The sequence below is a fragment of the Lytechinus variegatus genome, chromosome 3 (assembly GCF_018143015.1).
Source record: "Lytechinus variegatus isolate NC3 chromosome 3, Lvar_3.0, whole genome shotgun sequence".
NCBI classification, from domain to species: domain Eukaryota; kingdom Metazoa; phylum Echinodermata; class Echinoidea; order Temnopleuroida; family Toxopneustidae; genus Lytechinus; species Lytechinus variegatus.
The window spans coordinates 6,485,020-6,500,123 of NC_054742.1; the positions used below are offsets into that span (position 1 = coordinate 6,485,020).

At 37.8% G+C, this 15,104-nt stretch overlaps 1 protein-coding gene across 1 annotated transcript in view; it reads left to right on the plus strand.

The window, feature by feature from the left end:
• LOC121410085 (dual serine/threonine and tyrosine protein kinase) overlaps positions 1-15,104 on the plus strand; it is a 62,632-nt gene that overhangs the window by 22,336 nt on the left and 25,192 nt on the right. The window contains exons 3-4 of the mRNA XM_041601949.1: positions 8,502-8,734; positions 12,416-12,499. Of these exons, the coding sequence (XP_041457883.1) occupies positions 8,502-8,734; positions 12,416-12,499 (317 nt within the window). The remainder of the gene's footprint in view (positions 1-8,501; positions 8,735-12,415; positions 12,500-15,104) is intronic.

Consider the following 15,104-nt stretch of genomic DNA (forward strand, 5'->3'; position numbering starts at 1 on the left):
GTACATGTACATGTAGTTGCAGCAAAAAATTATTTAATGGGAAAGTCTTTAGAATCAAGGTTTGTCATTCTATTATCATATATCTAGATAAATAACAAACTTATCTTTGTGAAATCATGAAATCTTAGCTGAAAACTGAAAACACTTATGATCACTTACACAGAAACGCATATGTGGGACAGTGTATCAATATTGCTTGGAAAAATACCTGACATTTGATGGAATTTATTTTGCTAATTTCTCAGCAATTACACGTATTCTTCAAGAGCAATTTGGCACATTTTTATTTATTTTAGTTATTTAATATATACAAACACTTGGTTGGTCATTTCATGTGATTCTGATCGGACTAATTTTGTGATCTTTACCACAACTGGCAAATTTCTCTTTAATGACAGTAATGACCACTTCAAAAAGGTAATTAAAGGTCATTAATGGACCAAATTCTTTGTTTTTACCCCGTAGTCATACAGTAAAAGGGTACTGTACCATAGCCTGTGAAAAACATATCAATATCACAATTTCATGTCGCTACTCACGTTACACCATCATTACTCACGTTACATTGTTACGTTACATATTTGGGGCCACATTTATTGTAATACCATGACATGTATACAGCTCCTACTTTATTTTTCTTATCAAGTACAAGGAGTATGAAGAGAATTTCCATTTGCACATTTTGAATGAAAGGGAATATATAAAAAATCAAACTTTTTCATTTTTTTTTTGTTACTCATGGGATTGGAAGACACTTTTGTGTCTTTGGCAATTCAAAACTAATGCTCCATACATTCTAAAAATCAACTAAACAACTGCTGACCATTCTTTAATTATTTTCTAATTCAAATGAATTCTTTAGGTAAATTTTTACTGTTTTTCTCAATAAAGTTGTAAGTTGAGTTCAAAGTTCAATATTTGCAATTCTTGATGGAATTTTTGGAAAAGAATTGCTGTTCCGTATGCCCAGAAGTATACTGAACAAAATTAGGTGGGTGACAAGTTCCAAAATATGAATTTATTTTTTCACCCCATGGCACCCATCTCATGGAATTGCCCTTATCAGCTTTATAATGGTACTTTTGAGGTAAAAAAGGGTTTAAATTTTGGTGTTTTTTCTGTTTTTTATATATTGATTGCACCACCATCTAATTTTGTAACTATTGTAGTAACACTCATTTTAATGAGCCTTAAATCATAGCACAGACACCAAGAACAATAGTTCTACATGGGATAACATATGAAGTATTGCCATTTTTGTATCAAGTCCTGGCACTGTGAATTTTAATGCAATTATGCGAGCCTTCTTCAATTTTTGGACAAAACGGAAAACGGTATTAACTGAAATTATCTGACCCTTGAAATCGTGGGAAAGATATCTTTAGGTAGACAGCATAATGCACTTTGCATCCATTTTTTTAGCAACCATTTTTTAATTTGTCATGAATTTCTTGTCAATCTGCACCACTGACAAACCTTGAAACTTTTCCAATGTATATTTTTTCCCTTGGAACCCTTTTTTTTTCTTTGTGGTAGACCCCAAATTATGTTTATCAGGTGAACATTACATGTATATCAATTTGGACTAATTCAAAGTTACAATGTCTTTATAGACGCCATTTTGTAAGGTCCTCTTGATTCTCTGACACACCCACTGACTATCTTGTAAATGTGTCCTGATGCATTTTTGCCTTGAAAGCTTTTTAATAAACTAATTTGCTGACGCTGCAGCAAGCAATAGATTATTTTCTTTAATTTTTGGAGTTGATAGTACAACGGCTGCCGTTTGGGACGCCATCTTGGATTTCCAGGTACCCTGGGCGACTTTTTTTTTACTATAACCTGTCTCAATAGATTTTGTTTAACTGATATTTTCATGAAATAGATACTTCTACCCTAAAAGTTATGACATTTCAAAAACTTATCCTCGGGTTAAGATTTGATGTTGACTTTGCCACGTCAAACTTATTGTCCCCGTTGGAAAGGCGATGTCCATATACATGTATGTCTTGCTTTTGCTATGCAGGCGAGGAAAAAAACGTCGACCATTATCAAACATTTGGCCAAAGTATTTGTCAATCAGCAGCTGTGAATCACGGCAGCCATCTTGGAATCAAAGATGGCTGACAAATCAATCAGATGCTTTATGTTTGCAACAATATGGGTATCAAAAATAAAGCATAGACCCTATTTTCTGAAATACAATCCATGACGAAAAACTTCCATGTGAGAACACTATACCCCAGTTCCCCTTCTCATCAATTCTCTTCTCCAGCCGTAACTGCCTCAAGCAAGCAATTTAAGTATCAAAACACCTGTTTCTTGACATTGGTCCGAAGATAAAACAACAGCCCGGCATATACAGTCACAGCAGGGGGCCACACACGATGGGAAGCATGCGCAGCGCTGAATGCGGTCCCTGTAAGCATGCCGTCATTTTTATTCGCTTACTTTCCTTATTCCGAGGTCGATTTTCTTCGTTCGAAATTGAAAATGGACTAACATTGGGTTACTAAATACAATATGCCTTTGAAAACGTGATTAAATATGGAATACAATAATTTCATTCCGAAGGTCCTACTACAGGCAGAGAAGTCTTACGTAATAGCGCAGTTGTTGTTTATCTTTCGTCCTTTGCTCAACACTCATTTACAGGCCTATGGGGGTGAAATTTAGACAGCGGGGATTACCCCTGGATTACTTGGCCAAGGGCGGTTGATAAGGGCTTGGAAATGATTTTTCAGAGATCCAAATGGAAAATGGGGTACAACACCACAGATCGCAATCTGAACTGCAGTATTTTTTCAAAGGGAGGTTTGACGTAATGCACCTCTAAAAATTGTTTAATAGGGGAAACCGCATTCAAAATGGTGCCATTTTGTTTTTTGCCAATTTGATGATGACAACGTCGGTATCAAGTTTGGCAAACATCATTTTTGGATTCAGCACCCCTGAATTACCTTAAAATGATTGATAAATCAGCATTAACACAAAATGCCTAAAGAACTTTTTCTGAGCACATTTTATAAAATCTGAACCTGACTATATATGAAGAAAACAAGGTTTTGTCAATTTTCTATGGGGCCTATCCTGGACTATAAGTTTCAGACTGTGAAACAGTATGTAGGTTTTGCCAGTGATGGGGATTTGTGAGAAATTTCACACCTGTGTCATGGACAATCAAATAAAGCAGATAATACTGTTGGCCATGATTATAAAATCCAGCATGTTTTGGAATTTGTAAATGAATGATTCATGTTTAATCATGTAGGTCACTCAAAGTTCACTTTAAGTCTCGAAATCCCTTCAGCTGGTTTCAAGGGGGAAATAAAGATATAGACCTTTTCCTGTACCTGTAGGAGGGGGTAAATTTATGCGTCATATAGTTGAATAAGAACTTACAAATAAAGATAAACAGGGGAATAGAGTGTTGTTTTGAAACTTTTGAATAACAATCTTTATTCCTATCCTTTCATTCTAATCTAATTTTGTTTTATATTGAATCCTGAACAAAAAACATTTTAACATCTTCAGATGTTGGTCATGCTTTCTGTACTTGTGTTTTAGGCCGTGTTTATGTTTCCACTTTTCAGGCCAGAATCAGCATTTCCATGATAAGTCCAAAACACGGTTGCATCCATGCTTAATTTCATTTAAACGTTTTTCAAAACGCTGATCGTAAACTCACAAAAAAGGTGCATTTGTAAACGTCGTTTGACCAGAATCAGGCTTTCTGGGGAAGTTAAAACAGAACCATGATTGTAAACGTGTTTAAAAGTCATTTGGTACATGCTCCCAGACCCAAGATGAAAATCTGCCTGCAATAGAGTTGCATGGTTCTGTACCTCCGCCGAATTACCTCTCAACTCCCTGGTTTTAATAATGACCAATGTACATTGCATGAGTTATCAAATTATGTACTGTCACTATCACGATGAATGTTGCTCGGGATTTGGAACATGAGTTACATGTATGATGAGGAGACATCGCTGAGCCAGAAGCCCTTATTATTATTTTCTTATGTAGGCCCTATACGTACTTTATTTTGTCTACCCGGTATAATCTGTGGAGCGTTGTGGCCCAGTGGATTAGTCTTTGGACTTTGAAACAGAGAGTCATAGGTTCGAATCCCAGCCATGGCGTAATTTCCTTCGGCAAGAAATTTATTCACATTGTGCTGCACTCAACCCAGGTGAGGTGAATGGGTACCCGGTAGGATTTATTCCTTGAACGCTTTAGCGCCTATATATATATGGCTGCTCGGCTACAGCCGGGGTAATAATATACCAAAGTATATTTCAGCGCCTTGAGCACATAATCAATGTGGATTTGGCGCGTTATAAATACTCTATATCACCATTATTTGGCCATGTCAAGTAGCTCCATGCAATACTAAAAAATTGGAAACTGTTCAAAGTTAAAATAATGGTTGACCATAACAACACTCAGAAAAAAAAAATTCGAAAAAGGGTACGCCCAATTTGACCTCGCTTTCCTGCTCAATGAAAATTACGATCTGAAGCCAGCTGCAGATTGCGAATTCACCTCTGAAAAATGAAGCATAAAGAGCACTCCCAGAACCACATTTATGATCGGCATTCTGAAACGATGTTTGAAAACGCTGATTCTGTTGCCGCAATGGAAGCATAAACACACCCTAAGATACCTTGGAAGCAAATGAGATGCCAGTTTTGGGATCATGACTACACTAATGAAGTGTTAAAAATACCACTGTGTCATTCTATTTTCACAGTCTCTGTTGGTATCATAGTGCCAGTGCTTGGTACGTTTTAAGTTCTTTGACCCTTTCCAATTTAGCACCCATGTGGTGCTGAATTATTTGAACCATAATAGCTCCCATGTTTGAACCATGGAGCTATAAAACAAATACCGTGTTTACACATTGACTCGGCTCGCGTGTTGAATCCGCGAGCCGGGTTGAAGACTGCGAAGAAGGGATCAGAGATCGCGTTCATACATACATATGAAAAGGCGAGTTCAACACAGCTCGCGGATCTCGAACGGAAGAAGAATTATGACGTCGAAAATTAAAGGCGGGAAATTCACCGCCGGAATCGAATCTTGTCCGTGCGAACAACAACAATGCCAAAAGTGAAAGCGCGCGCAGTGACCTAGGTCAAGAGAGTTCGACACGGCTTTCTGTTTACACACGAAAAAATTGCCGAGTCTGACTCGGGTCGCGGGTTGAAATCTTCGATTTTGTAGGATCGATAAAGCCATGTTCGACACGGCTCGCGGATCACTCTGATCGCGTTTACACAGCATAAAATTGCCGTGTTGAGCACGGCTCTCGTGTTCAACCCCCGAGCCGAGTCAATGTGTAAACACGGTAAAAGAAGGAGGCATGTCTCTCGAACTAAGGCTTTGCCCCATGCCTGGCACCGCTAATCCCCTCACAGCATGATGGTCCATCATGGCACTTTCACATTACAGGCCAGGCCGCTCACAAATCAGCCCTAAATCAGATAGGAAAGTTGATCGAATGCAATTTAAAACGCTGATATTCGGACCCAACGGGTAATATGAATAGGGTAAATTTTTCAGATCATAATCAACAAAGTATCATAAAAGTTAGGTCTAGATCTCTCTCTTCAAATGCTTCAATTCTAATATTTTTCCGAAATGGTCTAGAGCTGAGGCCTGTACTGTGTGAATGAGCTGAGCGCGTGTGCTCGGAGCTATGGCAGAACACTTACCTTCAACTTACACAAATAGGAGTACGTGGGGCACCAGAATATACTCGACGTTGCAACAATCGCTGTAGGAATGCCCCGTAGATTCGTCTTTATATTTTCAAGGTGAACACGACCAAACGAATAATTTCAGCATCAAAATCAATTTTAAAGTATGCTTTTTCCCCTTATTGTAATTTCTAAGACAGGAGCGTACAAGGAGAGGTTTGAATACCGGTAAAGCAAGAAATGACTAATATCCAACTTTCTCTGTACGTACATGTACGGTGGCTGGGTTGAATCAGATTGTAATGTATTTGGTATGTATGCAATGGGGATCATCTCAGAAGTTTAACCATGTACATGACGTACTGCAGGAATCCGTACGAAGTGATATGGATGTTGGAAGAACAGCAAGTCGTGTTTCGATTTTGAAAAAACCAGAGCTCGAAGGAAAGTTGTATGGAAGATCGTCGTTTACGGCGGTGCCTCGTAGGGACTTCAAAAAATCAATTACCTCAGATTTTACGAGCGGGCTTATCACGTTACGTAAGCAAGCTCTTACTTTCACCTGGCAGCTCGCCGGATGATGTTAGATATCGTTCTTCCCCATAAGGAAGCAATAACATAGGATTAACAGAGGAATTGGAAGAAGGATCTTCTGTGTTTTATAGCTCCGTGCTTTGAACCTACTCTCATTCAAGTTGCCGATTGGTCTACATGTATGCCCGCTTCGTCTATTTTCTGTTTGGTCTCCTTATTTGTCTATAACTATTTCAACGACTAGATATTATATCCAATCTCCAGTTAGGCTTAGCCTTTTGACAATGCCTAACAACTTGGCTATATTCCTTGTCAAGTAGCACAGAGGCAAGACTAGTGGTTGAAGAAAAGTGAATTTATGGGACCCAAGTGAGCGTAGATTGAACGACTTAAGTCGAGGCCTTCTGGAACCTGGAGATGTGAATGTATGAATTATTCATGACCATGCCGATGCGCTAATCCGCACCATCAGTGTTTATGACGCTATGGGAACTGTGTACGGTTTCTCTCAGGGTTTATTGATGCAAACAATTTGCTGATTGGCTGCAACCTGAGAGGTAGCAATCGTGAGTCAGAAACAATGGTTAACATAAGAAATCCTAATCTAGGCTGTATTTACAAAGATTGCAAAAAGTTATGATTGATCCAATCAATCGTGACTCTATGGAAATCCATCAGTGTCATAATTTTTTCTACCGGAAATTTCCACAATGTCCTGGTAAACAAAGAGAAGCGCAGTGAATTTTCAAGAAAACATGGAATGCATGAATATACAGTACTAGAAAATATTTTGAACAAACATGCATAATAGAATAGATGTTGATGTTGCTGGCTGCCAATAGTTGCTCAGATTAATCAGATCAATCACGACTCTTTGTAAGACAGGCCCCAGGTTTCTAAAGACCCTGTGACTTGGCTCGCAATCTTCGCATTCACCTGGCCTTTTGCAAAGTCTTTTCCAGTCGGTTGGTATTTGATATGAATTTCATAACAGACCCAGGGCCTTGTTAGGTAGGCTATACCCATAAATGACCACTTGATCTAATGCCACTACATGTACTTGTCTACATTGTACAGTACGCGGGTAGATTAACTTTAATTAGAAAAAGATGAGGTGAAAATAAAACAAACTCACTGTCAATAGACTATTGACACAAATGCCACATTTTCCGTGTTTCATGTTTGGGATTTGAAACATGTTTACTTCTAGCTTTCTAGACGCAACCATGATTCTGCAGAAACGTGATTCTAAATATGTTGCAAATCATGGTTCTAGGATAAAAAAGTGACGTATAAACGCATCCCCCACAGGACGCAGGGAATGCTTTTTATAAGGGGTGCTGATGTAACTTTACTTTGACATACAGAAAAAAGTTCACTCCAAAAAAATTAGGTTATTTCGGTCTGAAATTTGACAAGCCCCCACCCCCCCCCAAAAAAAAAAAAAAATGGTTTCACTACTTAAATATGAAGGTTGTTTAAAAAGTATCTTGGGGTGATAGTTCTTGCAGAATGCTTAGAACTCTTTTTTGCTGTACTTTCCATTTTGCAGTTTATTTGTCTGTATAAAATTTTATGCACAGTATTGTACACATGTACATTGTAATTAAAATTTAAAAGAGGTAAGCTAGAAGCAATCCAGTTTTATTATGTAGTTTAGATTTGTAATTCATTTTAAATGATTGAGAGACAGGATGATGCATGTAACTGTATGAAATTAAAAGGACAAGTCAACTCCAACAGAAAGTTGGTATGAATAAAAGAGAAAAATCCAACAAGCATAGTACTGCAAATTTCATCAAAATGTAAAATAAGAAAGTTATGACATTTTCATGTCTCGCTTATTTTTCACAACACTGTTATATGCACATCCTGGTCATTATGCAAATGAGGGGACTGATGACATCACTCACTCACTATATCTTTTGGTTGTATTGTTGAATATTCAAAATTTCTCCTGAATGTCCTGTGAAACAAAGTTTTATTTCTTTCTGAACATGTGGAATCACCATGGTTCATTCACGTTGGTCCTTATTGTCAAATCTCAAAAAAATGAATTTGGCCTTCCCTGTTGTAGGGTATGTGGAGGGGGCCATAATGCATAAATATAATAGAATGAAACATGTACTAGGTTTACCGAAATTGGGCTATGCAACAGTTTAGATTACTCTTTCTCATACCATCATGCAAATTTTGATGCAGCGCCTCAGTCTTTGATTACTAACAAATGAATGTTTGTTCTTTTTTATGTGTAATATGTCACAGATCTTGAGGTTAGCCATGAGGGTAAGATCCAGAGTCAGAAGGACATTAAGAGATGTACAGAACAGATCCAGGACCTGGTCTTGGCCCGTCTTAATGCGTGTGTGGTAGAGAAACTTATAGGATCGGTAGAGCTACTGAGAGAGAGTTTCCTTGGCACTCTACAGAGATGTCTAGAAAGCCTAGAGAAGATAGATGGTGATCTAGAAACTTCTACTTCTGTAGCACTTAGACAGGTATGAACTGAGGTCCCAATCTTCATGAAACCTACCTTTTTATGCCCCTGCAGACGAAGTCGGAGAGGGCAGTAAGCAGTTCCCCTATCCGTCCATCCCACCATTTGGTTTCCGTGCAATAACTCAAAATATATTTAATGGATTTTTAAAAATTTTGGTGTGTTGGAAGATGACACCAAAATACAGGCTTAGTTTGAATTTGGAGTCCACAGGTCGAAGGTCTCAGCTTATTGAATATGCGACTTAGTTTCCGCGCAATAGCTCAAAAATATTTTAAGGATTTAAGAGAAAACTGGGTGTGTAGGTAGATGACACCAAAATACAGGCTAAGTTCGAATTCGGAGTCCGCAGGTCAAAGGTCACACCTCATTAAATATGCGAGTTGGTTTCCGCATGATGCATTCAACAGATTTTTTAAAGTTTGGGTATGTAGGTAGATGACACCAAAATACAGGCTAAGTTCGAATTCAGAGTCCACAGGTCAAAGGTCACTGCTCATCAAATATGAAAGTTGGTTCAAAGGTCTAAATTTGTTCATTATATATTTGTATATTGGTTTCTGCACAATATTAAGTTCAATCATATTGAATGAATTTCTGAACACGTTAAGCGGGGGCATCTATATCCTTTGGACACAAAAAATTTCTAGTTTTTAAAGCCCCAGTCACATACATGTATAGACACGGATCAACATGGCAATGCCGGCATGATCCGAGGAGGTCCGGGATCGTTTTGCCCTGGGTTAAGCATCGACGCGCATTGATGACAGCATTCATGGCATCTTCACAAAGACCTACATGCACCATGCCGACAACGCATGTTGTCTACACGGATCATCTGGTCATCAACATCGACCAAGACATCAGCAAAAAGGACAAACATGTCAGCTACAAGGACCAACACGTAAGGTACACGGACCAACATGTCACCAACACAGACCAACACGTCAGCTATATTGACCAGCATGGCAAATGAAATTCTGCTCATAAAAATGAGCTGATTTTCGTCTTGAGACTACTAAATATCCTGCCTGAGCTTCAGGTCACATGATCAAGTTCAAAGGTCATTTAAGGTCAATGAACTTAGACCATGTTGGGGAATTAATAGTGAGAATAGTGGGGAATTTCCTAAGTGAGATTAATATCGAAATCTTAACGAAGGTTAAGTTTTTGAAATGTTGTCATAACTTAAAAAGTATATGGACCTAGTTCATAAAACTTAGACATAAGGGTAATAGTATATTCTACCTGAATTTTACGTCACATGGTTAAGGTCAAAGGTCACGTAGGGTCAACAAACTTTGGCCATGTTGGGGTTATTTGAGGAATTGTCATAACTTTAAACGTTTCTCAATCTAGTTCATGAAACTTGGTCATACGAGTAACCATGTATCCCTGAATATCATGTGCGAGTTTCAGGTCACATTACCAAGTTTAAAGGTCATTTACATGTAGGGTCAACGACCTTTGGCCAGATTGGGGGTATTTGAGGAATTGTCCTTATCATAACTTAGAAATTTCAATTACAATCCTTAGGTCACATGATCATGGTCAAAGGTCATTTTGGGTCAATGGACATAATACTTCATTATCTTATTAGTGTTTTTTATTCTGTGAATAATTATTCATTAGCTGTTTTTGTCTCACCTGCGAAGCAGAGTGAGACTATAGGCGCCGCTTTTCCGACGGCGGCGGCATCAACATCAAATCTTAACCTGAGGTTAAGTTTTTGAAATGACGTCATAACTTAGAAAGTATATGGACCTAGTTAATAAAACTTGGCCATAAGGTTAATCAAGTATTACTGAACATCCAATCAGAACTTCATGTCACATGACCAAGGTCAAAGGTCATTTAGGGTCAATGAACTTAGACCATGTTGGAGGAATCAACATCGAAATCTTAACCAGAGGTTACGTTTTTGAAATGTCATCATAACTTAGAAAATATATGGACCTAGTTCATGAAACTTGGACATAAGGTTAATCAAGCATCACTGAACATCCTGCATGAGTTTCACGTCACATGACCAAGGTCAAAGGTCATTTAGGGTCAATAAACTTTGGCAGAATTGGGGATATCTGTTGAATTCCCATCATAACTTTGAAAGTTTATGGATCTGATTCATGAAACTTGGACATAATAGTAATCAAGCATCACTGAACATTTTGTGCAAGTTTCAGGTCTCATGAATAAGGTCAAAGGTCATTTAGGGTCAATGAACTTTGGCCGAATCGGGGGTATCTGTTGAATTACCATCATTACTTTGAAAGTTTATTGGTCTAGTTCATTAAACTTGGACATTAGAGTAATCAAGTATCTCTGAACATCCTGTGCACGTTTCAGGTCACATGACCAAGGTCAAAGGTCAATGAACTTTGGCCGAATTGGGTGTATCTGTTGAATTACCATCATAACTTTGAAAGTTTATGGATCTGATTCATGAAACTTGTACATAAGAGTAATCAAGTATCACTGAACATCCTGTTGGAGTTTCAGGTCACATGATCACGGTCAAAGGTCATGTAAGGTCAATGAACTTTGGCCATGTTGGGGTTTTTTGTTGAATAACCATCATATCTCTGTAAGTTTATTGGTCTAGTTCATAAAAAGTGGACGTAAGAGTAACCATGTATCACTGAACATCTTGTGCGAGTTAGAGTAGTACTCAAAGTCAGCACTGCTGCTATATTGAACCGCGTGATGCAGGTGAGACGGCCAGAGGCATTCCACTTGTTTTATTTATTTCATTCTTTTTCTCTTCCTTGTCGCAACATCGTAATTGTTTTCTGAGTGATTTAAAAGAAATATCAAACCTCCAAACTTCCTTAACCAGTAAAAACACTTTTTTTTATGCAACACAGTTTACAATTTTTACAGTAGTTGTTGTTAAGTACATGAAATCTTAAACAACAAATTCAATTGTGAATATTTAATCTTGAATAAATTAAGCATATGTTTATGTCAACTGTTTAACAACTACTGAAAAATTCATAATGTAAACAGCGTTGTATAACATTGATGGGGAAAAAGAACACGGACTGCTAAGTATACTCCAGGCAGCTACATGGACCTACATATACATGTACACGTCAGCAACACAAACCAACAAGTAAGCTACACGGACCACCACGTCATTTACACATACCGTCCCGGATTGCTTGTCTACCCGGCAGTTTACTGATTATGCTGGATGTTTTTGACAGTCAAAAACTGCCATGTTGGCCTCCCGGACGTTCAAGGACTAAACACGGGCCACCATGGACCTCCAAGGATGCCCAAGGTGCCAACACGGATCTCTCCTTGGACCACCCCGGATCAGATTCAGGATGGTCTGGGGTCTATTTGTTACTGGGGCTATACATGTACTCATGTCATGTCATAAGTTTCTATCATGAAGTTTAGGAATAATAAATAAAAGCATATTAAATGCGAATAACAATTAGTTGTACATTCTCATTTCCACACCATACTGTAGCAGTTAATCAAGTAGGCTATTTATTGCCTTGTATTGTGTCAGACTGCTGTGAGAAAGACAATCTTTACCTTACCTTCTGAACTGATGATACAAGACTTTGTTCATGATGCTTTTTTATCTAAGATTATTCACTTACGTATTAAAATGAAGTTTTATATATTAATGGAGTTTGTAATGGAAAAGGATAAATGTGATTTGTTTCAGATATTGAATGCAGCCTACCAAGTTGAAGTTAATGTACGTACCAGCTCATCAGTTGTTAGAATCATATGGGAGCGTATGAAAGAGGTAAGTTCAGAAAACAAGATTGTTCTTAATCAGTAGGGGAAGGCGGGGTAAGTTGTGACAGTTTTTGCTTTTTGCATGTTAGAATTGATATGATTAATTATCTTGTCGAAATAAGTACCTTCCCTTTAAATTTAATTCTTCTGAAATATTTTCCACCTATATATAACTTTCTATCCCCACACTGAAAGTCATCGTGACCTTTGAAAAAAACGATGTCAAATGGCTCAACTTGCCCCATATATGGGGTAAGTTTGAGCCATCTTCTGGGGTAAGTTGAGCCACAAAAACTATGTACAAAATGTATGGGGGAGAACCAGCATGTCAATTTTTTGTTTAAAGTCTTTTCACTTGCTAATTCTCTATAAATACTAACATCCTGTAAAAGGAAAAGAGCAGTCATGTAAATTTGCTCCTTTCAGCCTGCATTTCAATCGATTTTTATGGTTTGTTTGTTTTTTAAGACACATTACCATAGGAATTACCATGGCTCAACTTGCCCCATGCTGTTTGGCTCAACTTACCCCAGTCCGAACTTAGTGCGATAATTTTGTATTCACACATTTATTATGCATCCATCATATAAAAGACTATGACAAGAATTAAGATCCATACCTGGACTAATAATGCTGTTATCATGACTTTATTATATTTAAAGACGTGTGTGTTTATAAAGCACTTATCTATTTCACACTCTTTTTTACTTTTTTGGCTGAAACTCATATTTTTCCCTCTAAAAAACTACTTTTTGTTTCAAAGTTGGAAACAATGTGGTGGGGTTAAGGGTTATGCTATGGGTCATCAATACATGACACCACCACAATGTCTGACTCATTCATTATTGGCCTGAGGCTGGTGGCTCAACTTGCCCCTATGCTCAACTTACCCCGCCTTCCCCTAAACTAAGTCCACATTGATTGATATTAAACATTGATGTTAATTCCACCTTTGATGGTGTACTGCTCTGGAGACCTTGATTTTGAATATCCATTGAACCATGCTAAATTGGGATTGCAGAGTTATCATTAGTACTAGGTCTTATGCAAAGGAACTTTAAAAGGTTACTCCAGGCTGAAAATACTACGATTTGAACAGATGAATTGGAAATCGGACAATTATAAAATACTGAAAATTTGATCAAAATTGGATAAGTAATAACAAAATTATGACATTTTAAAGACTTGCATTATTTTGTTGAAATAGTTTATGCATGCCTAATGAACATTCAATGAGCAAATTGGTAATGTCACTTCCACTTGTTCATTTGTTTTGTAGTTTTTCAAATTATGTAATTCAAGAATTAAAAAAACAGTGGATTGATCATTGACAACTGATTTTGCATTAGATATTCATTGTTCCAACTTTTTATACGCCTGTCCTAGACGGGATGTATTATGGTATCATGCTTGGTGTCCGTCCGTTAACTTTTCCTTGTAAACGGGATTACTTCTAGGCTGATACTACTTCGTGTGTATGATACTAGCATGGAACCTAGGAAGCCTAATGATTTTGAGGTCAAAAGGTCAAGGTCACACATGTTTTCATCTTACCCTTCCGCAGTCTTTGTATAAAATGTGATAACTTAAGTTTAACTTATTCTAGGCTCATATGTAATTCTTGGGATCCATGCTAGTATCAAACACACCAAATTATATGAGCCTAGGTTAGACTAAAGTTATCGCGTTTACAAGGATTTCAGAAGGATAAGATGAAAACATGTCAGTGTGACTTTGACCTTGTGACCTCAAATTCAGTAGGCTCCCTAGGATTCATGCTAGTGTCATACATACCAAATTGTATGAGCCTACGTATAGTTAAAGAGAAATTCCAGTAGTTGCAGTAAACACTGATTTCATGAGAAAGTCTTAAAGGGAAGGCTTAAATGTCAGTATGTCATCGAGGATCTAGATCTGGTACACTTACATTAACTGAACTTTGTGAATCTTGAAATCTACGTTGAAAAATGTTCATACCGAAGATCCCCAACACAGATAAGTGCACGTGGGACAATATTACTTAGGGCGTCGGGCCCGACGCTCTACCCGAATCCTGTGCTTATTTGCTGATTTCTCAGCAATTATACAATTTCTTCCAGAATCCTTTGGCACATGCATTTTATTTATACAAACAGACACTTTGGTGGTAATTTCATTGGATTCTGTACGAACTCATTTTTATATCGTTACCAAAACTAGCATTTACCTTTAAACTGAAGTTATTGCGTTTACAAGGACTTCAGAAGGGTAAGATGAAAGCATGTCACTGTGACCTTTGACCTTTTGACCTCAAAATCATTAGGCTTCCTGGGATCTATTCTAGTATCATACATACCAAAGTATATGAGCCTACATTTAGTTAAACTGAAGTTCTTGCATTTACAAGGACTTCAGAAGGGTAAGATGAAAGCATGTCACTGTGACCTTTGACCTCCTGACCTCAACATCAATAGGCTTCCTGGGATCCATGCTAGTATCATACACACCAAATTATATGAGCCTAGGTTAAGTTAAACTTAATACCCCCATCTCACTAGATGGCGATTCCGCTGCGATCGTCAAAAATCGACAAAGTACATCGTATATCGTAGCTTGAACGTGGCTTGATCTTT